The following is a 26,947-nucleotide window of genomic DNA, read 5'->3' on the forward strand; positions in this document are numbered from 1 at the left end:
AGAAGCATTGCAGGATTATCTAAACAGGACTGCAGTAATAATTTAGGCAACGCATGGGTTTGTTAAATGGAAGTCTTGTGTGACCAATTTAAGTGAATACTATGATGTGGTCACAAAAGAACTGGATGCAAAGAATAATTTTGATATCATATAGTTGGATCTTAGGAAGGCTTTTGATTCTGTTGCACACGGAAAACTACTGTACAAATTAGAGCAGTGTAGCAGTAAGGGCAAGTTGCTGCTATGGATAAAGCCTGCGGTGAGCTGTGAATATTTTAACAATGGGCTTGCAGTGTGCTGACTTTTTGATGTTAAACATTCTTGGGGATTCCTGCCAAGTCAATCTGATCGGTAATGGAAGTGACGTCATCCGCCACAGGTTCTTCCCATGTTCATACTACTAGTCTGGGCCGAGAAGTCACTAGTTGTGCGATTGCAGCTCGTGAGCGGTATGATATCTCGAGTCAGCTTGGTCATTGTACCCCCCCCCCCCCAAATATGATTACTGTACACGAGTGTCTCAAATTCTAAATTTTTAGAATTTTTGAATTGTATGACGTCACAATCATACTTCCTGAAGTAAGTATGATTGCAAATACAAGTATTTGTTATGTGACTACAACAATGGAAATACAGGAATTCCCCAACTTACATAAGGGTCGCATTCTGCAAAAACATAAGTCAGAATTTCTTCCATGCTTGTGCAACAGCACTCGTAACTGTGCTCTCTGAATTGATTGAATCAAAAAAGAAATGTTTGGCTAACACATGAATAGAATTATTTATTGTATTTATTCAATTTTTTTATCTCCTGGAAGAAAAAATTACAAAAGCGTGCAATTCAAAAAATTTGAAAATTTACACAAAGTTACCCTCCCCGAAATGTTACCACCTTGTCGTGGTGAGGCTTGAGTATCCCGATGACCCAGAGAGCTATGCTGGCAGTAGCTAGACTACCGGTAGGGCCACCCTAGCCAAACAGGTCAAAGGGTAGGGATCAGATGAAGAGTAACATACTGGTCCTCCAGGTTGGGGGTTGTGCGGGAGGCTGGTTCCCTCCCCATGTAAAAATAAAAACTCATAAAGTTCAAAGAGGAAAACCGAACAGACAAAGGGATATGACTTGGTTTGTTTGTTATTTGGTTTTTAGGAGCATTAGCAACTAAGGCCATATTGCTCCAGGATATGCGATGGTCATTCCCTGACCTTTCCGCATCCTCCGTATTTGGTGGTGATGGGCTCGAACCCCGGTCTAATCAAGAAGTGTGTGTTACGCACTGCTGCTCCTTTCCACCTGGCTACGGAGGCGGCAGGATATGACTTGGACTGGAAAAAGGAAACAAAAAGGAATAATGGACATTTTAAATATTGCAACATGGAACATAAGAGGAGGATTAAGATATAAAGAAGTCGAACTACTTCAACATTTAAAACAGAAGAAAGTAAATATAGCAGTAATAACAAAAACAAAGAAAAAATTAAAAAGTACGAAAGATTATGATTCTTATACAATGATATACAGTGGAGTAGATCAAAAGGAAAGAGCTAGTGAAGGGGTAGCAATATTAATAGATCGGAAATGAAAAACCAAAATACAGAACTACACATTTATAAATTATAGAATAATAACAGTAAGATTTAAATTAGACAGAGGTTATTTATGTATAATTGGAATTTATGCTCCAGAAGATGGAAAAGAGGAAGAAACAGATAAATTTTATTTAGAGTTACAAAAAGAAATAAGATAAGAATATAAAAAATGATCAAGTAGTTATTTTGGGAGACTATAATGCTTGGGAATAAGCCAATAAAAAATATTATGGGATGTTATGGAGTAAATAAAGTAAATGGAAATGGATACAAATTAAGAGTTTTTGCAACATTTAATAATTTAAATGATAAGAGATACATTTTTTAGAAAACGTGATATACATAAATATACATGGTCGGCAAGAGGTACACAATCAATAACCAACCAAGTAATAGTAAATCAAAAATTAGCAAAACAATGTTGAGATACTAGGGTATTTAGAGGATATGATATTAATTCAGATCATTTTTAGTGGCTTCAAAAATAGAGTTATGGGCTAAAGGGAAGAAGAGAAAAGCTATTAAACAGGAGAAGGAGGAGTTGGATTATAAAATATATCTACTTCAAGAAGAAAGTATACAAAATTTATATGAAAAAAGGATTAAAGATGAAATAAGTAAAACATTGGAGAGAGAACAAATAGAAGAAGAATGGAATAATATACAAAATATAATTCAAAAAGATAGCAAAATAGACACTATGACAATTCAGGAAAAACTATAAGAAGAGGGGAGTAAAGATATGGAATGAAGAAATAGCTAAAGCTGTACAAGATAAGCAACATAAATATCTTAAATATATACTTGTCAAGTGAGAATGAAGAAATATATAAACAAGAACGCAATAAAACTAAAGATATAATAAGGAAGGCTAAAGCAGAGTCATGGGATAGATGATTTATAAGAACAATAGAACAGGATGTTCATGGAAGACAAAATTTGGCATATAAAATGATGAAACACTTGAATAGCACAGAGAAAGACACTTCAAGAATAAATATAATAAAGGAAGAACAATGGAAAAAACATTATGAAGAATTGTGGAAATACCCAACATATCAAACAGAAGAGATACAGTCAGACCCAGTTAGTGACATAGATCCTATAATGAAGGAAGAATTGGAAAAGGCATTAAAAGCTACAGAAAATAGGAAAGCAGTAGGAATGGATCGTATAAATGCAGAGCTGATCAAGTATGGAGGAAGTTTTTTAAAAGACAGGATACTAAATTTATTTAATAAATGTTGGGAACAATATAAAATACAAGAAGAATGGAAGATAGCAAAAATCATTTCAATATTTAAAAAAGGAAATAGAAATGATATAAAGAATTATAGAGGGATTAGCATACTAAATGCAGTATATAAAATGTATAGCAAAATATTAAATAATAGAATAAAAATTATCTCTGATGAAATATTAATAGAAGAACAGGCAGGATTCAGAAAAGGAAGATCATGTACAGATAATATATTTATATTAAAACAAACAATAGAAAAACTAAAATAGTTTAATTTAGAAACGCATTTAGCATTTATAGATTATGAAAAAGCATTTCATCAAGTAAACAGACGAAAACTATGGAACATATTGAGTAATAAAAGATACCTAAAGCATCTTACAAAAATAATACAGAGTATATATCAAGGAACAAAAATAATAATAGATACAGGTAATAAATTAACAGAAGAAAGTATAATAACTCAAGGAGTTAGACAGGGATGTAGCTTGTCACCAATGGTGTTTAATACATGTATCGAGGATATGATGTGTAAATGGAAAAAAGAAATTATTATAGGTATATATTTAAATACAAAGAATAGGATTAATACACTGTTATCTGCAGATGATCAAGTAATTATTCAGGATAGTGAAGATAATTTACAAAGAGCACTATTTAAATTAAACCAAATAACAGAAGAATATAAAGTTAAAATATCAATGATGAAAACTAGAACAATGGCTTTTAAATGGAAAAATACGGTGAGAACAAAAATAGTTATAGACAATAAAATATTAGAAAAAGTAAAACATTTTAAATATCTAGCATGTGATATAACACATATATATATTTTTTTTTTGGTAGTTGTTGGCGCATAGGCTTCTGCGGCCATAATGCACCTCCCAAGGTTTTTGCAGTACTTTGATCCAATCCCGAGGCGGGAATTGAACCCGCGACCTTTGGGTTGCCAGGCAGGCACTTTACCCACCCGGCTAGCCTGGTCAGTGATATAACATATGATGTTGAAGAAGATATATTGCAGAAATTGGCGAAATTTCGAAATATATGTGGAACAATAAAAAGAACTCTGGCTAAGAAAACAAGGAAAGAAACACAAATGAAATTTTACAAAAGTAATGGCAATACCAACACTGCTTTATGGTTCTGAAACATGGATACCGAAACAAAGAGATATATAAAGAGAAACATAAATATTAGAAAGGAGTTAAAGGTTTACTCAATTAATGGAAAAATTATAGAATATATAGACAAAGATGGAAGGAACATGTAGAAAGAATGGAAGATAATAGATCCCCTAAATTAGCTTATACATATGGAGCAAAAGGAAAAAGAGACAGAGGAAGGCCAAAGAAAAAGATGGGCAGACCTCTTCGAGATTGGAACAGGCGGATTGCCTAATCTATGAAGGAAGATAAGATAAGAATGTAAAATTACAAAAAAAGAGAGAGACAGGAATAACGTCAGTAAGTTTTGCCTCTTGAGCATCTTGCCAGAATCGACGTCTTCAGCTGATAAGTACGTCACTGCGTAGGTTGAGTGCTGTGGAGATTTAGAAGGGGTCGGCTGCTCAACCTTACGAAAGAACATATTAATGGATGACTGGATGGTGGCTTTTTCTTTTCATCATAGATTTCTTTGTAGCAAGTAAGCACATCATTCATCTCTCTGTTAACTTTTAAGAATCTTTCACTGTCAGGATCCATCTATGCAAACCTCGCCACTGCCGATGCAATTTCACGAAATGCCATTGCCATCTTTCTGGTGATGAAGCATCTCAACTCTTCATTTGGTTCATCTTGAACTTGGTTAGCATTTTCTTCTTTCACGATCGCTGCTTGCAAGCCAATAAGTTCTTCGTTAGATAATTCCTTCTCTTCTTCCTCTACTAACTCCTCAACATCTTTGGCCTCAACCTCCAACTGAAGTAGCTCTGCAACCTTTACAATCTTTTTCTCTTTGGCAATGTATGTTCGATCCAGCATTTTTTTCCAATATAGAGTAGTCTCGTCAACGTTAAAAATTTCCTGCATTGAATAGCTGCCTTCATCAATAATTTTTTCCAACACAACAAAATTTCTCTGCAGCTGCAGAATCAGCACTGGCGACTTCACCGCATCCTGTGACATTGTGCAAACCAGCGCAATGCTTGAACCTATTAAACTACCCATTGCTTGCCACGAACTTGGCTTTGAGTTCGCCATACTTATCCTTAATATCTTTATAAATACTTGTTGCTTTTGCTTGAATGGTCATTGGACTCAGGGTCACTTGCTTCTGAATTTGATTCTCCATCCATATTATAAACAACTGCTCCATCTTTGATATAGCACTTGAATGCTGTTTTGTGATCGCTGTTGATCTTTAAGTGCATTGATCCTTTGATATGTTCTTTTATACGTGCACTGTCCTTTAAAATAGTATTCACTGTTGAAGCAGCGTGACCCTAATTCCCTTGCAACAGATGACAAACTGTCCTGCTTCTTACTTCTTAATCATTTTCAACCTCATCTAGATTAATTTTGTTTTTTTTCCTGGTAGTACCACCACTTGCACCTTCCGGTAGTCCCTTTCCCTTCATCATTGTAATACGTAAATAGGGACGAAGCGAAGTTTCTGAAATTTTTTTTTTATATGATTGAAGATTTCTCTTTGCAGTGGTGAGCTGTGAATATTTTAACAATGGGCTTGCAGTTTTTCCAACTTACTACCAAGTGAATTTGATCGGTCACAGAAGTGACGTCCACGGCTTCCACCAGAGGCACTTCCCATCTCGCATTACTAGTAGTGTGATAGATCGTGTGACGCATTTTTCATGACCGGTATGATAACTCAAGCCAGGGGCGGATTTAGGGGAGGAGGACAGATGCTACTTATTACCCCCTTAACCATGCATATAAGTGAACGTGTAAAACGTTCCTAGATCTATCTAAAAAAAAAAAAAAAAAACTTAAAAACCTGGTTGTCATTATTATTAGCCATATGGTGCAAGGAAGCCTGAGGCATATACTGCAGCAGCTAAAAAAAAAAATTTTTTGAATTACCCTTTGTGTGTGTGTGTGTGTGTGTGTGTGTGTGTGTGTGTGTGTGTGTGTGTGAGAGAGAGAGAGAGAGAGAGAGAGAGAGGTAGAAGAGAATTACCAAGAAAGAGAAGAATGACAATATCCAGTTCAGGACCTGGGTGTGCCAAGCCTGTACTCACCAGATGTGAGCCCCTGGGTGTGCCAAGTCTGTACTCACCAGATGTGAGCCCCTGGATGTGCCAAGCCTGTACTCACCAGATGTGAGCCCCTGGGGTCATGCCTCGCCTTACACTGTGATAACTGGATACGACAGTGTCTGGAGTTCTAACCTTTTAGAATTTTTGAATAGTATGACGTCACAATCATGCTTTCTGAATCATTCTACTGCAGTAAGTATATTGCAACTACAAATATTTGTCAACAATTTCTTTTTTCGTCTCGCATTTTCATTACATTCTATTGTTAGGTTCCTCCTAACAGCTGCGTATGTCGCTTCAACTACAAGATCAGTACATCAATCAGTGCTATTTTACAGAGATATTTAGATAAATTGCATTCGCAATGTATGTCTCTCATACTTTAGTTATCATAAATCCATTTTATCTTGTCTTCTAGAAATTATGAAATTCTGTGAATGATCAATAAAATATTTAAAATAAAAAAGCTCTTTTATTTTTTAATTAATATATACAAATCAAAATACCTAAAAGAAAAGCAAAGGATGTTTCGCATAAACCATCTACTGCGTGTGCTCGGAACAAGTGCAACTTTTTTATTAGTCTTTTTTTAACAACTAGGGAAATATAATGGATACATTTTTTTCTTGATAAAATTTTAACATTGCAAATAAAAAATAACATGAAATATTTCCCATATCACAAATAACATAAAAACTATCACAAAACATTCCACAATATAAAAACAAATATTACATAAAAAAACAAACTTTCTAGAAAAAGTACACAAAAAAAAAAAAAAATCACAGATTATTTAAAAAAAAAAATTATTTCACAAATATTCAAGAAAAATTAATTCTAAAAATTGCCATATAGAATTTAATTCTTTATTAATATTTGTTGTTGATCTTTTGCTTTGCTCAATAGCTCAGCGATGATTACAGAGGCAAGATTTGATGTAACGATCCGAATCAAATTGAAGCAATTGTTTGTTTGTTTGTTTCGGGATTTATTGGGCGCATCGGCAACTATGACCATAGTGCGCCAATTGAAGCAATGGTTTTCCATTTAGGTGTATGGTCAACAATCTGCAATGTGTTTAATTTACACAATATTATTCATTACGTTGAAAGCTCACTCAGCTTCAGCACTGCTAATTGCAATGGTTTCAAAGATATTTTCTGGCTTTCTTAATTGAAAAGGTAATTTCCCTCGATTTTAAAGATAAAACTGTCTTCGACAAAATCTCTAAAATCATTAATTTTTATTTCATATTTTATCAGAAAACTTAAATTTCTTATTCAGTTTTCACCGTCTTGCCACTGAGACGAAAGTTCTTTCATATTCCACGATTTCGGGTGGCATATGTTTAAAATTTCCTTCAATGGTATCATTATTTTCTTTATTTAATTTAAAATCGCCGTGTTGCACTAATAACTTATCTTTTAAGGATAAAACAATACATTTAATAACTTGTCACGAGGTAATTTTTTTACTTTAGATTTTGATTCCTTCAAATTCTTTCCACTTCAACATGCATTTTAGCTTCATAATTTCCTTCAGAATTTTTCAAATTAGCAATAGCATTGATAGTTCAAATAATTAATTTATATGCTTTTACCATTGTGATTCAGTAAAGCTTCTGAAAGGTAAGAGAGCTCCTGCAGGATGTCGATCATTAGTGCTAAATGGTTAAGAAATTCCAAATTTAAAAGCAGATTTAATAATCCAGAATATTTAACTTGTAATTCAAAATGTTTGCACAAAGCGGGATAATTCCTCCAACCCACATTTGCAGCTTGTAGCTTGCGAGCTACCAGCTGCTCATCATGGCCAGAACACACGACCGATCTTTATAGTTTCCACATCAAGTTCTTTAGCAATTATCCTTAATTCGTGCTAGTTTTTTGGAGATTGGTGATAGTTTTTTTTTAATTACTGTCTGTATGTCATGATATTTTAGAACATTTTCTACCTAGAGAAAGTCTCAACGAAATTTTAAAATCTACCAATATTTCATCTTCGTAAAGTTTATATGATATATCTTAGTTGCCTCAATCCCACCCCCCCCATACACTGCTGCTCTCACTAGTTCTTTGAATACAGTGCAAAATGTTGGAATCACACAGATATTCAGCTACTGTGACCATGTAAACATAGACAGGAGAAATTTACTAGAGGGCATGGATCACTCACTTCTCTGAAAAACTTATGCCTGTTTGTTGGGGTAAAGGGGAACCACAACACAGGTTGACCGGAGGCTATAATCCATGTCGAGAATCTTCTTAACCTCTGACTGGCTATGGAAAGCATATTGAATAGTGCGACTTCTCAGTATGTGACTGCATAGGTTTTAAGGACACCACTAACATTCTGAAACGGTAATCCCTTTCACCCTTGATTTGCACTTTCTAATTACCTAAATTGCCTCAAGGCCTGAGGTGAGAACAATGCTTACAAAGTTGTCTCTCCTAATCCATTCGTTACATGGAAATTTTCTTCATCAACGGAAACTATTTTAAACGTAATTATCAAGGGGAATCAAAAAAAAATTTGCCATAAAGAAGTTCGTTAAACAGAGGTCCGACTATAATTAAATCAAAAATGAAGCAATTTTAAAATACATAACCGATTGACTGTGCCATTAAAATGCTAGGAATGGGGCCCTGCATGCCTCACCATAGTTTCGGCTCTTGATACTCAATAACTGCATTTAGGATTTCATTTGTAAAATAAATGATTGTCTCAACAATGGGCTTGCAAATTTTCAAAAAAATAACAATGAGCTCTGGCGAGCCCATATAGCTCACCACTGGATAAGGGGGAGGTTGAGTGGGAGTAGACAGAGAGTGGTAATCAATTGGTATTGCTCTTCATGGAATTTTTCATGGGACTCCACTAATGTTTACCCCTAGCCATAATTATGAGAGCTTCTTTGGACTCAGGGGAGGTGCCCATAGACTGGAGATGTGCAAATGTAACCCCAATTCACAAAGGAGGATCAAAGGCTGACACAAGTAATTATAGACCTGTTAGTTTAACTTCTGTTCCAGGTAAATTAATGGAGGCACTGGTTAAAGAAGCACTGCAGGATCATCTAGACAAGAATTCAGTTATAGCTCAGACGCAGCATGGTTTTGTTAAGGGCAGGTCTTGCCTGACCAATTTGATTGGATACTATGATGTAGTCACAAAAGAACTGGATGCAGGGAATAACTTTGATATTATATATTTGGATCTTAGAAAGGCTTTTGATACTGTTGCACATGGAAGACTGCTGCACAAATTGGAGCAGTGTGGCATTGGAGGCAAATTGCTGCTATGGATAAGGGGATGGTTGAGTGGCAGAAGACAGAGAGTGGTAATCAATGGACACTGCTCAACGTGGACTAATGTTATTAGTGGAGTTCCTCAAGGTTCAGTGTTGGGTCCGTTGTTGTTTTCGGTGTTTATGAATGATATTGATGATGGGATATCAAGTTTAATGTCCAAGTTTGCAGATGATACAAAGGTTGGCAGGGTCGTTAAGGACAATACTGACGCTATGCTGCTGCAACAGGATCTGGAAAGGTTGAACAGATGGGCTGAGAGGTGGCAAATGAGGTTTAACATCGACAAATGTAAAGTGCTGCATATGGGAAACAGTAACCCCAGAGCAACGTATCAACTCTGCGGTACTACACTGACAGTGGTGGAGAATGAAAAGGACCTGGGGGTAATTGTGCAGGCAGATATGAAGTTCTCTGAGCAGTGCAGACGAGCTGCAAGAGTAGCGCATGGTGTCTTGTCAATGATATACAGGAATTTTTCTAGCAGGGATAAGGAGGTGATTATTCCCTTGTATAAGGCAATGGTAAGGCCACATCTTGAGTACTGTATACAGGTCTGGAGGCCTCATTTCAAGAAGGATGTAGAGCTGCTGGAACGGGTACAGAGAAGGGCAACAAGATTAGTAAATGGAACAAAGGGTTGCTCTTACGAAGAAAGGCTTAAGTTTTGCAAATTACAGAGTCTGGAGACTAGGCACCGGCGAGGTGATCTGATAGAGGTGTATAAGGCTTTGAATGGTTTGAGCATGCTCAATGCCAATGGGATTCTTCATCTTTCTCAGAATAATCACCTCAGAGGGCATAAATTCAAATTGAGGAAGGACGGATGTCGGATAGATGTGCGGAAATTTGCCTTTGGCCAGCGGGTGGTTGGTTGGTGGAACCGACTTCCATCACTTGTTGTTGAAGTTGATAGCCTAAACAAATTTAAAGCTCAACTGGACAGGTATTTCGAACGAACGGAGGGGTGAAATGGGAGTGGTGTGTTTTTTTTTTTTTTTTTTTTTTGGCTGATGCTGAATAAGCTTGCTTTCTTGCATCATATGCCTCTGCTAATGCTAATGCTAATGTTATTAGTGGAGTCCCATGAAAACAACAATCGACCCAACACTGAATGCTGGGGGACTCCACTAATGTTATTAGTGGAGTCCCCCAGCATTCAGTGTTGGGTCGATTGTTGTTTTCTGTATTTATTATTGATATTGATGAAGTTTTAATAAACAAACTTCGCATTGTTCGCAGACAATGCGAAGTTTGGCAAGAGAGTTAATGACAGTACGCTACTGCAACAGGATCTAGAAAAGTTGAGCAGATCGGCTGAGAGGTGTCAACTGAAGTTTAATATTGAGAAATGCAAAGTACTGCATATGAGTAGCAGAAACCCCACAGAAATGTAAATAGAATCATTCTTCTAGTTAGTTCACCTGCAAAGGTGAACCATCAAAGCTAATAAGAAGTCTCTCACCACATACAGATGCCTGCATCAAGCAAATGGAGTGGGATAAATTTTAAGTTTAATGAAACTACTGACAATGACAAAAACAACAACAAAAAAGGTTTAATTTGATAGATATTGAACAACTGGTAATAAAATATTATTCCATTAGAAAATATTTGCACACATCTGAGTTTTCAAGAAATTTAATAACTGAACTTCTCAAAATTTATGGAATTACTTTTTATGAAATATAATTTAAAATCAGATACATGATCTCCCCGACTTACATAATACTCGACTTACGGAAATTTGACTTAATGTATGTTTTCCCTGGCCCGTGCAAACTTAAAAAAATCATGGAAAAGTATTTTGCATCCCATAAGAATAAATGGAAATATCATGAAAATATTGTAATGTGAACCCAATAACACATTTTATTATTTTTTTTTTTTGTAATTCGTTCCAAGTCCTGCCAAGTTGAAAATTTCGCTATATTACTAAGTTATTTATCTCTCTGAAAGGTCATATTTATAATGGAAATTGTACTACCCTTTTATCGTTATCATATGTTCCCATTATAAGAATCAATTTTGAATATCTTTGTGATATTTTTCTAAAGCACATTTCTGCATAAAACAATTTGCACTTTCCGGTTTATTGGGCTTTTCTGTTCATGCATTTAATTATAAATGGGTAGTAAACACGATCTTATTGCATTTGCGATAATACCGATAACTGCAATTGTGTGGGTTTTTACGCTTTTAGGGTGAAATATGTTCTCCTTCACTTAAATCTTCAATCATATAAAAAACAAATTTTCAGAAACTTCTCTTCACTCCTATTTACGTATTACAATGATGAAGGGAAAGCGACCAATGAAAAGTGCAAGTGGTGGTCGTGCCAGGAAATGAAACAAAATTGATTTAGAAATGAAGATGAAAATGATTAAGAAGTATGAAGCAGGACAAAGTTTGTCATCTATTGCAAGGGAATTAGCTCATGCTGGCGACTTTACTGCATACAGCACTGGCGACTTTACTGCATAATTTAACGTTGTGGAAACCAGTGCGATGCTGGAATCTATTAAACCACCCATTGCTTGCCACAAACTTGGGTTGGGGTTCGCCGTACTTTTTAATATCTTTATAAATACATCTTGCTTTGCTTGAATGGTCATTAGACTCAGGGGCACTCCCTTCTGAATCTGATTTTCCATCCATATTATTAACAGCTTTTCCGTCTTCGATATAGCACCTGAACGCTGTTTTGTGATCACTGTTGATCTTAAGTGCACTGATCTTTTGATATATTTCTTTATACGCGCACTGTCCTTTAAAATAATATTCACAATAGTATTGAAGCAGCATGAGTCTAATGACCATTCAAGCAAAGCAAGATGTATTTATAAAGATATTAAAAAGTACGGCGAACCCCAACCCAAGTTTGTGGCAAGCAATGGGTAGTTTAATAGATTCCAGCATTGCACTGGTTTCCACAACGTTAAACTATGCAGTAAAGTCGCCAGTGCTGATTCTGCAGCTGCAGAAAAAATTTGTGATGTGTTGGAAAAAATTACTGATGAAGCTGGCTATTCAACGCAGCAAATTTTTAACGTTCATGAGACTTCTGTATATTGGGGAAAAAAATGCTGGATCGAATATACATTGCCAAAGAGGAAAATACAATGCCAGGTTTCAAGGCGTCAAAAGATAGGGTCACGCTCTTGCTTGGGGCTAATGCAGCGGGAAATTACAGATTAAAACCACTGCTTGTGTACCATTCTGGAAATCCTCAGTATTTAAGGGCATCAAAAAAAACCACCCTACTCATGCGTTTCCGATCGAAACAGAGAGAATGGATAACAATATCGCTCTTTAAGTATTGGTTTAAATGATGTTCATACCCGAAGCTGAAAAATATCGTAAAGACAACAATGTTCCTTTCAAAATTTTGCTTCTGTTAGATAATGCTCCTGGACATCCTATGCAATTCGAACGTGAGAGTCATATTTCTACCGCCAAACACGATTTCACTCATCATCTTTGGATCAGGGTGTTATTTCGAATTTAAAAGCATAATATTTACACACAACATTTGCTCAGGCATTGTCTGCAGTAGATAGTGAGAAAAATTTTACGTTAAGAAACTTTTGGAATATTACAATATTTACCACGCTATCTTAAATATTAATAAGAACTGGGTGGAAATTACTAAAAGTTGTTTAAATGGTGCATGGAAGAAAATATGCCCATGGCACGTAAAAGGCTTTGAAGGATCTGAAAAAGGCGAATCATATGAAGAGGTTACAGATAAGATTGTAGAGCGACTTCAGTTTCAGGTTCATGCCAAAGACATGGAGTAGTTAATAGAGGAATTATCTAACGAAGTTGTTAATGACTTGCAGGCAGTGATAGTGAAAGAAGAAAATGCTGACGAAGCTCAAGTTGAACCAAATGAGGAGCCGAGATGCTTCATCACCAGAGAGATGGCAATGGCACTTCGTGAAACTGCATCGGCAATGGAGAGGTTTGAGAAGATGGATCCTGAGAGCGGACAATTCTTAAAATTTAACAGAGGGGTGAATGATATGCTTGCTTGCTACAAAGAAATCTATGATGAAAAGAAAAAAGCCACCGTCCAGTCGTCCATTAATATGTTCTTTCGTAAGGTTGAGCGGCTTCTAAATCTCCCTAGCAGCAGTGTACTTATCAGCTGAAGACATCAATTCTGGCAATGATGCTTGAGAGGTAAAACTTACTGATGTTATTCCTGTCTTCTCTCTTTTTTGTAATTTTACATAAATTTTGAAATTTTTTTAAATTGCACGCTTTCTTAATTTTTCCATGAGAAAAAAAAATTTTATAAATACAATAAATGATTCTATTTACATGTTTGTCAAACATTTCTTTTTTGATTCAATCAATTCAGCGAGCACAGTTGCGCTTATTGCACAAGAATAGGGAAATTTCCTGACTTATGTAGCGTTAAGCGGAATGCAACCCGCATGTAAGTCAGGGAGTTCCTGTAAGTTGTGACAAATACAGCAGACTCTCGATTTCCCAGGATCTGATTAACTGGGACATTTAAAGACTCCAAATTAAAAAAAAAAAAAAAAATCAACCAGAAATCATAAAATTCAAGTAATAACTAGAATAGGTTAACAGATGTTTTGCAAGTCATAAATAAGCAGCGTTATAAGTCATCACTGAGAGATTAGTGTGCCTATTATCTTGGAACTTCAGCTGTCTTCACATCCGCAGCTCAAAAAAAAAAAAAAAAAAAAAAAGGAGACCAAATGTTTAGTTTGTTTTAGTGCGTCACATCGATTGTTGTGTTCTCTCGCACCGTAAAAGGACAATTTTGTTTCGTTATTTATGTCAGGGATGGCGGATTTTTTTTTTTTTTTATAGTAAACTTTTTTTTTTTTTTTTTTTTTTTTCTTTTAGAAATCACAAAATGGGCAAATGCAAGAGTTGTGCTTTCAATTAAACAAAAACTTGAAATTATACAAAAGTCTGAAAACAGTGCATCTGTTAAATCTCAAACAAACCATTATAATATTGGGGACCAAACCATTGACATTGTAAAAAATAAACAGAAGCTATTAGATTTAAATTTAAAACAGACATTGTAAAAAATAAAGGGAAGCATCATATTGGACACGTGGGTAGTGTGTGGTAATTTTTTTGTTTTTCATCTATTGCCATACTTTTTACGTAGGTTGCTCAAAATTTTGATACAGTAAAGTCCCCGTAGGGGACTTTACTGTATCGAAAAATTGGATTGGGTTTACTACAGGATTGGAAAATCCTGTAGATCGAAAAACAGGATTGGGTTTACTACCCGTTTATAATAGATTGCACTAACAGAAAAGCCCAATAACCCAGAAAGTGCAAATTGTTTTTGTTTTATGGCAGTGACCTCCAGAAATGAGCTTTAGTAAAATGTGAGCTCACGTGGGGTGATAATAATGAGTTTTCGCCTTAACCCAAAGTTCTTTTCAGGAAATTTATTTTTCCTGTTATCATGGTGCCATCTAAGAGAATAAGTGCCAGTGGTACTAGTAAATCTATCAAGAAAAGGAAAGCGATCGAGTTGGATCAGAAAATTAAAATAATAAGGATGTATGAAAATGGCCAAACATTATCAAGTATTGCTAGGAATTCAGATTTGTCAGTGCAATGGTGAACACAATAAAGGAGAAAGACAGAATACGAGAAGCAGTGAAGAGATTGGCACCAATGAAGTCAACTATAATAACCAGGGCTAGGAAATACATATCAGGTTTTACAGTACAATAACATGCGTTTTTTTTCTTCATTTTGTTTTCTTTTCTATGTACCACTCTGGCTACTTCACAGCTGTCCCCAGAATAAAGTTTTTAATTGAACTAATTAAAAATATATAACTATTTTTCTTCATTCTTTTGAGGATATTACGCAGTTTTTGTAATTTTGGCATATCAGGGATAGAGGCAATATTTTATTAGTCATTCCAGAGTTATGCAAAACTCGACTCGCATAAGAAGTCATGGAACATATTCTCTTGCATATGTCGGAGACACTGTATTTTTGGATTAACTGGGAAATTGATGATCCAGGAATTTTTTTTTTACCATCTATTATCCTTGAAAATCAAGAGTCTACTGTACTTAATTAATCAATTTTAACTTACTTCTACAAGGAGCTTTTCAAGATTTTCTGACATTTCATAAAAGTAATGAGAAGTAATAAGCTGCTTTTGAGATTGAAGCAGACAGTCTCGAGCCATTTGCACTACTTGATGATGAGCAAACCGAGCTACGGCATCAGATGTTAATGAAGGGTTAAGTTCACCATGTTCACCAATGAAATGCTCAAGTTTATCCTCCATTTGTCGAGTAGCCTGAAAAAAAAAATGCAGATGTAGCTATATTTATTCTAACATCAAAAAATGGGTTTAAATATATATATAAAATGCACAGCCCAAACAAATTTCCAATACCAAAATACAAACACAAGGTAGTAATTTTTTTTAAAGGTTTAGATTTCACAGTACAGTTATCTCATATTCAGTTATTGAAAATCATAATTGCTGAATTTTATTACACACTTCACACATTGTTATTGTTCATTTTGATTTGTTGGTGCAAGGGCTACTAAGTCCATAATACACCTATAACAATATTCATTGGAACAGGTTTGATATATTAAACAGCAGGTTCAGTTCAGATGGCATTTGTTTAGCATTTTCAGGAAGGTATAAAGGTCATTTACATCTGGTCGGTCTCCGAGAATTTGCTGTAAAGTAAGTTGGTTAGAGGAACAGAGATGTGAAGAGAAAGCTATTGTTCGTTCCTTCACGTATAATGGGCATTCTAGTATAAAGTGTCATAATGTGAGTTGAGTTTGACAGTTACTGCATAAAAGAGGATCATCCCGTGTGAGCAGGTAACTATGAGTGAGGTGGGTATGCTAAATCCGTAATCTAGAAAGCACTTCACACATATATAGAAATCATACTTCATGAAAAGTGATCTTTATATTTATGGTTGAGTATGATGAACCCACAGTAAATATCTGTATCTACCATTATTAAAGAGGCAGTTTATTAATTATGAATAAAAAAATAATAAAATGAATCATAAAGCTGTAGAGCATGAACATTTTATTAAGAACTTTTATTCTATAGTTGAAAAAAAAAATTTTTTTTTTTTTTTTTTTTGGTCAACAACTTAAATAAGTTCAAGGCAGAACTAGACAAATATTTGGAGTGAATGGATGGTGGAATGGAGTTTTTTTATTTGGCCGATGCTATATAAGCTTGCTTTCTTGCATCATATGCTAATGCTAATTCGAAGTTTAAGCATAAATGTTAAAAAGAGTAATAAAAACTGCTCTCCTATATCTAGTCTAAAAAGTGTATAAAGAATCTAACAGTTCTCATTCTTAGGAAATATGTATTTGCATATCAACAATGGTTGAGAAAACTGCTAAAACAAAAATAAGCACAAGTGGAATCTGCCTGTTGCAAAATCTTATCACAAAAATTGCATTTCTTCTGTTTGTCTTGAGAAAGTCCAATCATTTCTATCTAAGATTGGACAAATGCGAAATAAAACAAATCACTGGTTTTTTAAATAATTTTAAGGATTAAAAGTGGAAATTTATTTCCCATTCCCTTATACTAAAATGCAAAGTAAATACATATAAGTTTGTACACTAATATATTATACTGTTCAGTAGGATCTCAAAGTATGGAAAATCAGAGTACACAATACCGCTCATACACAGCGGATTCGCCAATTCAAACTTATAATTGTGACTCAGTTGCAGCTTGTTTGTTTCTTGATGGCAGTCAATGAAGAATGAAAGAGAATGGGAAACTCAAATGTCTTAGCGGGTGTGCAGTAATCAGCTTTGTGTTCGGACAATTACGAAATCTAAACTTGAACTAGAAGTTAATGCATGTCTTTATCCCAAAGATGGTATCCCCTATGGTGAATCCTTTATACCGTTGGACTCACCTGATTGTACCTTATTTAAAATTTAAACACATTCAATTTACAAATAAAGTTATATATGCACATATAAGGTTTATACGAGTAAGAGGTTTTTTATATACATATACATGGTTTATGTGCGTTGGTGGTGGTTCCTCAAATGAAAAAATTTTTATTAAGGTAAAACCTAAGTTTACCATAATACAAGAGGTTTATATAAGAGGAAATTCCAGTTTATGCAAATTCTCACTTAAGTGTTGGGGGGCTACCAAAAACCTAACACTCATATACTTTGAGACCCTACTGCACAATAGACTTGTATACTAAAATTTCGTTTTTTTTTAATGAAAACCCCAAACACGAGAGGTATTAGAGCCTATAGTACTTAGTACGATGCATGGGCTGGAGGTTGAGAAGATGTAAGAGATATTTGTTGACATTAGACTTGAACTTCTGTTACACTGTAATTTTCAGAAAATACATATGAAGGAAGGTTGTTCCAGAAAACGGCAGTTGAATGAATAAACAAGGAAGATGAAAAGTTGGTTCTGTGAGGTTTGCAGTTGGACAGTAAATGGATGTTGGCTGGTGGTGGGATGTATTCAGACTACTTTGAATGAGAGAGCAGGAATTATAGAAGCCAATTCAGAAGAACAGTGCCAGAATATGGAAGTATCTGTAGAAAAAGCATGTAGCAGAAACAGTGCATCTATGAGACAGGCAGTGGAGAGAGACTCTGTTAGAGATGTGTCATTAATTAATCTAACTGTCCTCTTCTGAATGGAATCTAGAAGCTTGAGAAGATCCTGCAAGGATCTGTGGGAAATTTGTAGATACCACTACTTTATATAACAGAGGGTTGAAATGGCCAAAAGCATAATACATTTTCGGAGGAAAAACATCCAACAATCCCCAAATCACTGCTGTAATGTAGTATGAAATGCACCTTTTCAGATTATAAATGCCATCATGTCGACAGCCAAAATTCCAGGAATTTTGAAGTTAGCTTTAAACATTTTCCCAGGAAAGATGCAAGGCAGTCCACTAGATAAAAACTAAATTGGCATTGTTTTAAAATGATACCAATTTTTTCTACTTCGGTAGATAAATTGTATAAAATGATGCGGGAGCACTAACCTGTTTGCCAGCGAAACTACACGTAGCTTGAGGCTTTACCCATAAAATGCCTTAATCTATACTATTGCATACCATTAGGCACCTCTGATTTTGTGGAGTTGTACTTCATAATTCAGTTGTCACTATTGCAACACAAGGGTACCTACCAACCCATCAAGGAAAGTCCAAAGTGCCTTGAAATAGTGCTCTCTGGGTGTCTAGAATAAGTAACATTAGTCTTCGCCATTGGTGAAGCGTTACTTATTCGAGGTAGTGCAATATCATGGTAACTCATTGTGCAGGTTTTCACAATATGAGATATAATTAAAGCAATATTAATTTATCTACTTCGGTAGTTCACTATGTACAAAAATGATGCAAAAGCATTAACCTGTCCACTACCATGCGAAAGTTGATGGTTGACAAGATTAAAAGATACTTGTTGACATCAGATTTGAATTTCTGAGGATTGTAATTTTCAGGAAATGTGTGAAGGGAAGTTGTTCCATAAAAATGGAAGTTGAAGGAATAAATGAGGAAGAAGAAAAGTTGCTCTGTGAGTTTGAAGTTGAACAGTAAATGAATGTTGGCTGGTTGTGGAAAAGAATGGGTTTGGAAGAGAGAGGGGGGAAGGATAATGGAAGCCAATTCAGAAGAACAGTGCCCATGGAAGTATCTACAAAAAATGCATGCAGCAAAATTGGAATGTCTATGAGACAGGGAGTGTAGAGACAGGTCATTAATTAATGTAGCTGCTCTCTTTTGAATGGAGTTAAAAAACACAAGAGAATTTGTGTTTATAGACCTCAAAATTGTGTTTATAGACCTGATTATAGACCTCAAAACAATTAGAGGATAGTTTTGTGTTTCACGTTTTTGCTTTATCATCAAAAACTCTCAGAAGGACATTTTTGCAGATGTTTTACCAAATGTTGTTGGCTATTGCACTTTGGTCTGCAATTGTACATAAAGTTACAGTATATATATATATATAAGCAACCACTGTATAACACGGTACTTCTACAACACAATTTTGCTCTAACACAATTGATAAATTGTGGCAATCCCCACACAACATGGTACTTATATACCATGTTGTGCGGGGATTGCATATTTTTGAGCTTTTGTGTGGGCAATTAGGTTGGATGTAATTTTTCAACATTTTCACTCTTTTTGAATCCACGCTGTTGCCTCGCTAGTCAAAAAAAAAAAAAAAAAAAAAAGAAATCCCTGTATTTTATTTTGTTGGGCAATCCCCGTGTTATGTTCTGTGCTACTGAACTTGTGGAAAAATCCAAATTTCAAAGTTTTATTACTATTGCATAGCAACACTAGGCCATCCAAAAGTCGAAATTTTGTTCTTACCACCACAGTTGTACTAGGTTAATACAACTTCTTTCATTCAGCCATTAGATCAAGGCATTATATCTATTACATCAGAAAAATCGTTAGAATGGATTTTGGAAAAAAATTGATTCCAAATCTATTGAAGTAATGGAGGCATGGAAATACTTCTCAATTGCGGACTGTATCAGAATTTTAGCTTTATCGCTGAAAGAAGTAAAACTGTTAACGTTAAATGTGTGTGGAAAAACGTATGGACAGATTCAGTTCATTCAGGAAATGCGATCAAATTGGCAGGAAACGGAATCGGTGCGATAATAGAACTTGCTACGTCGATAGGAGGGGAATGTTTTGATGATATGACTACTGAAGCTCTCATGGGTAGCACAGTTGACAGAATTGCCCTCCTCCCCACACCAGGTGGAAAAGACCTTCGTTCAAATCCAGTCAATGATTGGAAGGAGGTAATTTTTATAGGTCTTTTCAGAAAGTGGCTGAGTTAGTCGGGTGAGGGTAGCATGGTTTTTTCCTCCTGAAAACTTGTTTTTTGCCCATCAAAACAGAAAATCGACCTCAGAACACACACATGTAATTTATAGACAATATACGCAGAGCAATATGGCCTTAGTCGCCGATGCTCCTAAAAAAAAATAAAAAGGATACGATTACTGAAGACGTTCAAGAATTACTGGTAGAAAAAGAGGCTGGCGAAGCGGATTTGGTGGAAATGGCATCAGAGATAAAACCAAATCGATTCAGAAGATTGACAGTGCAGATGAAAATTATAAACTTCCAAATTTTACACTGAAAGGTATAGGGGAAGGCATAAAAGGTTAGCCAAGCAATTAGAACCTTATTTTTTGAATGCAGATTCTTGAATGAAAGGAGATCAAAGTTCAAAACGGAGATTCAAAAATGATTAGTTCCATACAATGAAATTCACAAAGATTTATCAAGCAAAAGCAAACAAAACCAGATTACTGATTTCTTAAAGAGAGCAGAAGATACACGAAATCTAGAATGGTGTATTTTTATTAATGAAAGTGCATTTTTGTTAGTTTTTTTTATCATTTTGTTAACGAAATAGTGTATTTTTGTTAGTTTTTGGAATGTAACCCCTCCTTTCTTAGTCCCGTATAACATGACATTTTATAGGAACCTAATTACCGTGTTATACGAAGGTTACTTGTGTGTGTGTGTGGGTGTATATATATATATATTCCCCCCCACTTTAGGTATCCTTCATTTCTGCTTCCTTTTATTTTAAGTTTTATTCATTATAAGAGATATGTTACTCGTGTAGAGATTTTCTATAGGTTTAACAGTTAATTATAATTTTATAGATCTTATAAATGATTCATAAATTTATTGTTCATTACCAAAGTAAGGATGATGCCTATGAACATTGGACATCTAGTATCTGGAAAGATTCACATAGAAAGAGCAGAGCTTGTTTAATAAAGGCCGAATAATGCAAGGTTAACAGGTCAACTCTTGTACTGTTATGAATTGTTCATATCCTCATAAGGCAATGGTCAGGCCACACCTTGAGTACTGTATACAGGTCTGGAGGACTCATTTTAAGAAGGATGTAGAGCAGTTGGAATAAGTACAGAGAAGGGTAAAAAGATTGAAGAATGGAACAAAGGGTTGCTCTTATGAAGAAAGGCTTAAGTTTTACAAATTACACTGTCTAGAGACTAGGCACCTGCAAAGTTGTCTGATTGAGGTGTATAAAGCCTTGAATGGTTTGAGCATGCTCAATGCTGATGGGATTCTTCCTCTTGCTCAGAATAATTGCCCGAGAGGGCATAAATTCAAATTGAGGAAAGACAATTGTAGGATAGATGTGCGGAAGTTTGCCTTTAGCCAGCGGGTGGTTGATTGCTGGAACAAACTTCCATCTGTTGTTGTTGTAGAAGTTGATAGCTTAAATATATTCAAGGCAGAGCTAGCAAACATTTGAAGCGAGTGGATGGGTGAAATAAGGGTTTTTTTTTTTTTTTTTTTTTGCCTGATGCTTGCTTTCTTGCATCATGTACCTTTGCTAATTGCTAATGACTTCTGATAGTGCTCCATTTCTTCTGACATCGGCCCAAGGACTATAACTAGTCACATCGTACACTTACTAACCTTTGGCTAGAACACCTGGTTTTCATTAATCTCTTGAATAGTTTCTTCTTGCTACTCAGAGAGAGAGAGAGAGAGAGAGAGAGAGAGAGAGAGAGAGAGAGAGAGAGAGAGAGCTACCAAGCTTAAATTTAATTATCTCTAAGAAGCATTGCTTTCTTCTGCATTAGTAAAATCTTTGAGAAACAAAAGTCACTTGAAAGGTTAACCCTTCATGTACATAGTTAACCCTTCCTCAATTTGAATTTATGCCTCCTCATGTATGTACTCTAAGCAAGAGGAAGGATTCCGTCAGCACTGAGTTTAATAAACCCAATCAAGGTCTTAAGCACCTCAATCAGATTACAACAAAACATCTGGGACAAGTGAAATTTTTGAACAGTGGATTTTAATGTCGACAACTGCCCTGCACACCTTGACTTGTTAATTACAAAATTAACAAGTGTGAAGCTTGTTTTCTTTCCTCCGAATACATCATCTAAACTACAGCCAATGGACCAAGGCATTATTAAGAAATTGAAAATAAACTACCAAAGGCACATACTGAAGAAATTATACTGAGATCAGAAAACAACCAACCTATTGATTCTGTTATAGATATGCAGATGTGCATATTAGAGTTGGAGAAAGTGTGGAATCAAGATGTTATGGCAACAACGATTAACAACTGTTATGCAAAAGGAAGTTTTGCTAAAACACCAATTAAAAGCGATGCAAGAAATTGAGCAATCTTGAGAAGACCAATGGAGTGGTTTGATCAGTGGAGAAATCATTCTTGGTAAAATTTTAGGAATTTATAATGATGTCACAGTAGCTGAATATCCGAGTGATTCCAACATTTTAGAGAGTATTCAAAGAACTAGTGACGATATCGACAATGAGCTGGATGAATACGAGAGCAATATTAAATAGGTTACAAACATGAGCAATATTGGCAGCATTTGAAACTTTGCACCAAGGCCTTCAGTGTGAAAAAAATATGCTAGAAAATATATCTGAGTGTTTAACAAAATGCAAACATTTTTATGAATAATGTACAGTAAAATCTAGTGTACCACACAAAATAACCAAATATTTTACGAAATAATTCTTAAAAGTGTACTAATATATTATGCACTGTATCATGTTAGTAGTCATTTCGTAATATGTATGTATTAATAAATTAATTATTTTAAAATGTTAGAAAATTTATTCATTCCCACTTATTTTGATTTATTTCCCATCTTTTACAAATGTTGAATTATTTTTCATTGTTGAACAGGTCATATTTTTTATAATGAAATTTCTGTTTAACGAATTTTTTTCAAGCGAACAATCGATTTTGTTATTTAGAGGTCCGTTTGTGTGTGTTTAATTGCTAATTTTAAGTTTTATACTCTATAAAGAATAAACTTTCAGGTGTAACGTAGGAATAATCCAGATCCATGCCAAGGGCGAGGCGAACGAGGCTCTTAGCTTAGTTTAAAAGCTGAAAGGGGTGCCAAAAGAAAATAATTGCCAACGTTGCCACCATTAACATAGGGCGCAATTTTGAATTCTTGCCTCAGGTACTAAAATGGCTTGGCATGGCCCTGGAATAATCAATTAAACACTATATGCAAATTAATACTATTAAGGCATGATTCTATTTAATTTCTGGGTTTGCGTTTGCAGTGGGTTTTTTTTTTGGGTGGGAGGCATTTCAGGCATTAATGCCTAACAGACCGTCTAGAATTGATGTGCTAGCAGTTGTTGGTTCACCTATTGATCTATTTTGAAAAATTAAAATGAAATAATGTAAAAAGTAATTTTTTAAATGATTATAAAAGTTAGATGAAATAACAAAATTATTAAAGAATAAAGTTAGAAAAGGAGGAGGAGGGAAAAAGGGGATATTAGGAAAAATTACTTTTATTCACATGGCCATCTCTCTCCACTACTTCCTCAGAGTCTTTGAGCAGACAGATGGCCATAAATGAATGTCTCATGACCATTTCTTAGTCCCAATAACAGCTTTACTAACTTCATTACTACCTTCATTATCATATTTAGTTTTAGGTAGCTTAATTATAAAATATCTGATAGTTTAATTTTAGATTAGTATTAACAGCAAACTGGGATTGGGACCCAAATCCCAATGGGTATGCATCGGTATAAAGTACAAAGGTATTTACCTGCAATCATTATAGATGGTGGTTAGTATAAGAAAGGACCTAAATCAGCCCAGGTGCCAAATTTAATTTGCATGTCTGGGGGTAATCATAATTATAATTGATTAATTAATTGAACTATTTATTTAGGAATACGTGTTCCCATTTTGTAGGTATTAAAATATTATGTATATGAATAAATTATATCTATACATTTTAATACACTTTAAACTAAATTTTATTACTATATTAGTAATGTTATCCACTGGACAAGGACTGGTATAACCTTTCTACAGCATAACCGCCAATTTATATGTAAATAGTTATCCCAGGTGGATAACTATTTCCATCCTATGTTTTATTTTTTTTTAAATTTTACATTTTAACAATGGACCCAGCATAAAACCCTGAAGGTCTATGTTAACAACATTAGTCCAAGAAGAGCAGTGAGAATACAAAATCCATATTGTTCAAAGGCACATTAAAAAACAGGAGACCCCAATTCAAAGTCAATAATGCCACTATTAAACTGGTAGAAGAACTAAAATACCTAGGGATAATATTTAATAGCAAGCTATAATTCTACTCTCATCTGACATACATCTCAAAAAAAAGTAAGAAACTATGCAGCCATGATATCAGAATCAGTAAAGCTGACTGGGGATTAAAAAAAAAACCCTTGTTCTTATAAGAGGGCTGATCAATTTAATTGTAGACTAGAGATCTTATCTTAATTGTAATCATCTTGAATCTTCTATGGATTTCTCCTTCTTGTAATACTCTCCCTTGAATTATGTAATATTGGTGTAGATACACCATAGTTTACCCATAAATTTGAACTACGCATGCAGTGTAAAGGCATCGTTTTCATTGTATCTCATATTGTGGGTGCCTTCACAACGAGATAGCTGGTATTGCACTACTTCGAATAAATAACGCTTCTCTAGTAGAGAAGACTACTGTTATTTATTTTCATTGGATACCACCACCCAGATGATCGTCTGGGTGGTTGAGGACTGAGCACATATACTCTATGACTGCCCAACGTATGACATCCAAAGGAGCATTTTAATAACTAAAATAGGATCTCTGCTAACAAACTAAGATACGACTCCCTTTGAACTGACTATGGAACTGGGCTTGACATACAGCCAGGGTTGCATGCAGCTGAACAGATATACTAAGCTGCATGACACATAATGTATGCTTGTATGTTTAATTAATTTAAACTGCTACTTAATTATTTCATTACTTATTTCTATTATTAAGGATAAGTTATTTAAATGGTGTGAGTTTTGCTAATAAAAATTTTCTAGTTTATATTACATACCCTGGTGTGAGTGAGAATGAGGGATGCTTAATATAAAAAAAAAAAAAAAAAAAATATATATATATATATATATATATATATATATATATATATAAATTAAAATATGGTACAGAAGGGCCCAGACATCACCAGACAAGACTGATGGCCAAAAGGGCCATCAGTCTTGTCTGGTGATGTCTGGGCCCTTCTGGACCATCCCTGCTGACACCATGCTGTTTGCTTTCTTATCTGGCATGGCACAAGCTGGTACATGTCAGTGGGATCACTTCATCCTGAGTGGCAACCTTCAACCATAGGTTATCCCTTTCCATGGGGAGAGAAAGGACATAAGGTGGATGATACCACCACATCTTTCAATTCCCCCCACAGGTGAGGATGGGCCACTGCCCTCAGGGGTCCACACTGCTACCCCTTCCATTCAGGCAGGTGCCTCAGCTGTTGCCTCCCCTCTGTCTCTTCCCTCTTTTATCCCACACTCAAACTATTTCACTTTCCCTTTCTCTCTCTATCACTTTTTTTTTTTTTTTTTTTTTTTGTGGCTCTCCCTGGTAAGCTAGCTTAGGCAACACCAGGGTTTGGCCCACCAGTCTCTTTCTCCCTACTGACCTGGTCCACCGTCTTGATGCGAAGGACGATAACTAGGGGTTACTGGTGTTCATTAGGTCACTAGGCTAAGAGGTCAGATGAATAACAGACCAACAAAATTCAACATTAATCTTGAAGTACCAGAAAAAAACGTACAAACACTCACTAACCCACACTATCTGGCCTTTACAGAGTCATGTATTTATTGCAGAGTTCCTACGTGGAGCTGGGGGAACCCCCTGTGTATCTTGACAAGAAACACTATAAACTATGTTCTTTCTGTACACAACTGTACTTCTAATATTCAAATACTTAATCCATTATATCTAAGTGACACCACATTTCCGACATTCCCACAACGTCTGATGATTTGATCAGTACTTAAAATTCATCAACTTTATTTCCTATGCTCCTAGCATTGGTGTATAGATTCAACTATACATACACCTCTTTAACTCTTAGTAATCCTAATGCAGCCCATGTATTTGATTGTTCCATGAGGACCATTGCAATGTCTTGAAATTCCTAATAGTAGATCTAACAATAGCAGCATGAGAATTACTTTCTATTATCCTGTGTATCCTGCCAGGCAAGAAGCGTTTGACCTACCTGGACAGAATCAAAAAATTATCTTTTTTACCTTTTCTATTTAAGTGTGTATCCCATCCTTGTAGAAACAGTCTGTCCTGTTAAAAAGCATAGAACACTCTGAGAAATTTTCGACCTCACGAGCCTTGCACAGCCTTTCCAGGACTAAACTGTTTGACAAAGTTCTCATCGTGTACTCTCTCATACTATATCTATGAAGAAATGAAGGCACTTTCAATTTCAATCCTAACCTGTGACTTTTCCTCAATGCTGCTCTGCACATGTTATTTAAATCCTTAGATCTCCTATTCTTAATATCATTAGTGCCAACATGTACAGACTATTACCGTTAGTGCACTTAAAAATTGGCATAGTTTACCATAATTTACAATTAGCTTGGGCTTAGGGTAAATTTTTAAACCATCGTTATCTATAAATCAAGCTATCT

General features: G+C 35.2%; 1 protein-coding gene across 5 annotated transcripts in view; it reads right to left on the reverse strand.

Moving 5' to 3' along the window:
• Nucleotides 1-26,947, reverse strand: part of LOC150087015 (microtubule-associated serine/threonine-protein kinase 3-like) — a 912,052-nt gene that overhangs the window by 436,011 nt on the left and 449,094 nt on the right. For all 5 annotated transcript variants that reach the window (XM_090372902.1, XM_090372903.1, XM_090372904.1 and 2 more), the window contains one exon: nucleotides 15,471-15,680. In XM_090372902.1, coding sequence (XP_090229028.1) covers nucleotides 15,471-15,680 — 210 coding nt within the window. The remainder of the gene's footprint in view (nucleotides 1-15,470; nucleotides 15,681-26,947) is intronic.

Source organism: Mastigoproctus giganteus, chromosome 4 (assembly GCF_048544385.1).
Source record: "Mastigoproctus giganteus isolate SK-2022 chromosome 4, ASM4854438v1, whole genome shotgun sequence".
In the NCBI taxonomy this organism is placed as follows: domain Eukaryota; kingdom Metazoa; phylum Arthropoda; class Arachnida; order Uropygi; family Thelyphonidae; genus Mastigoproctus; species Mastigoproctus giganteus.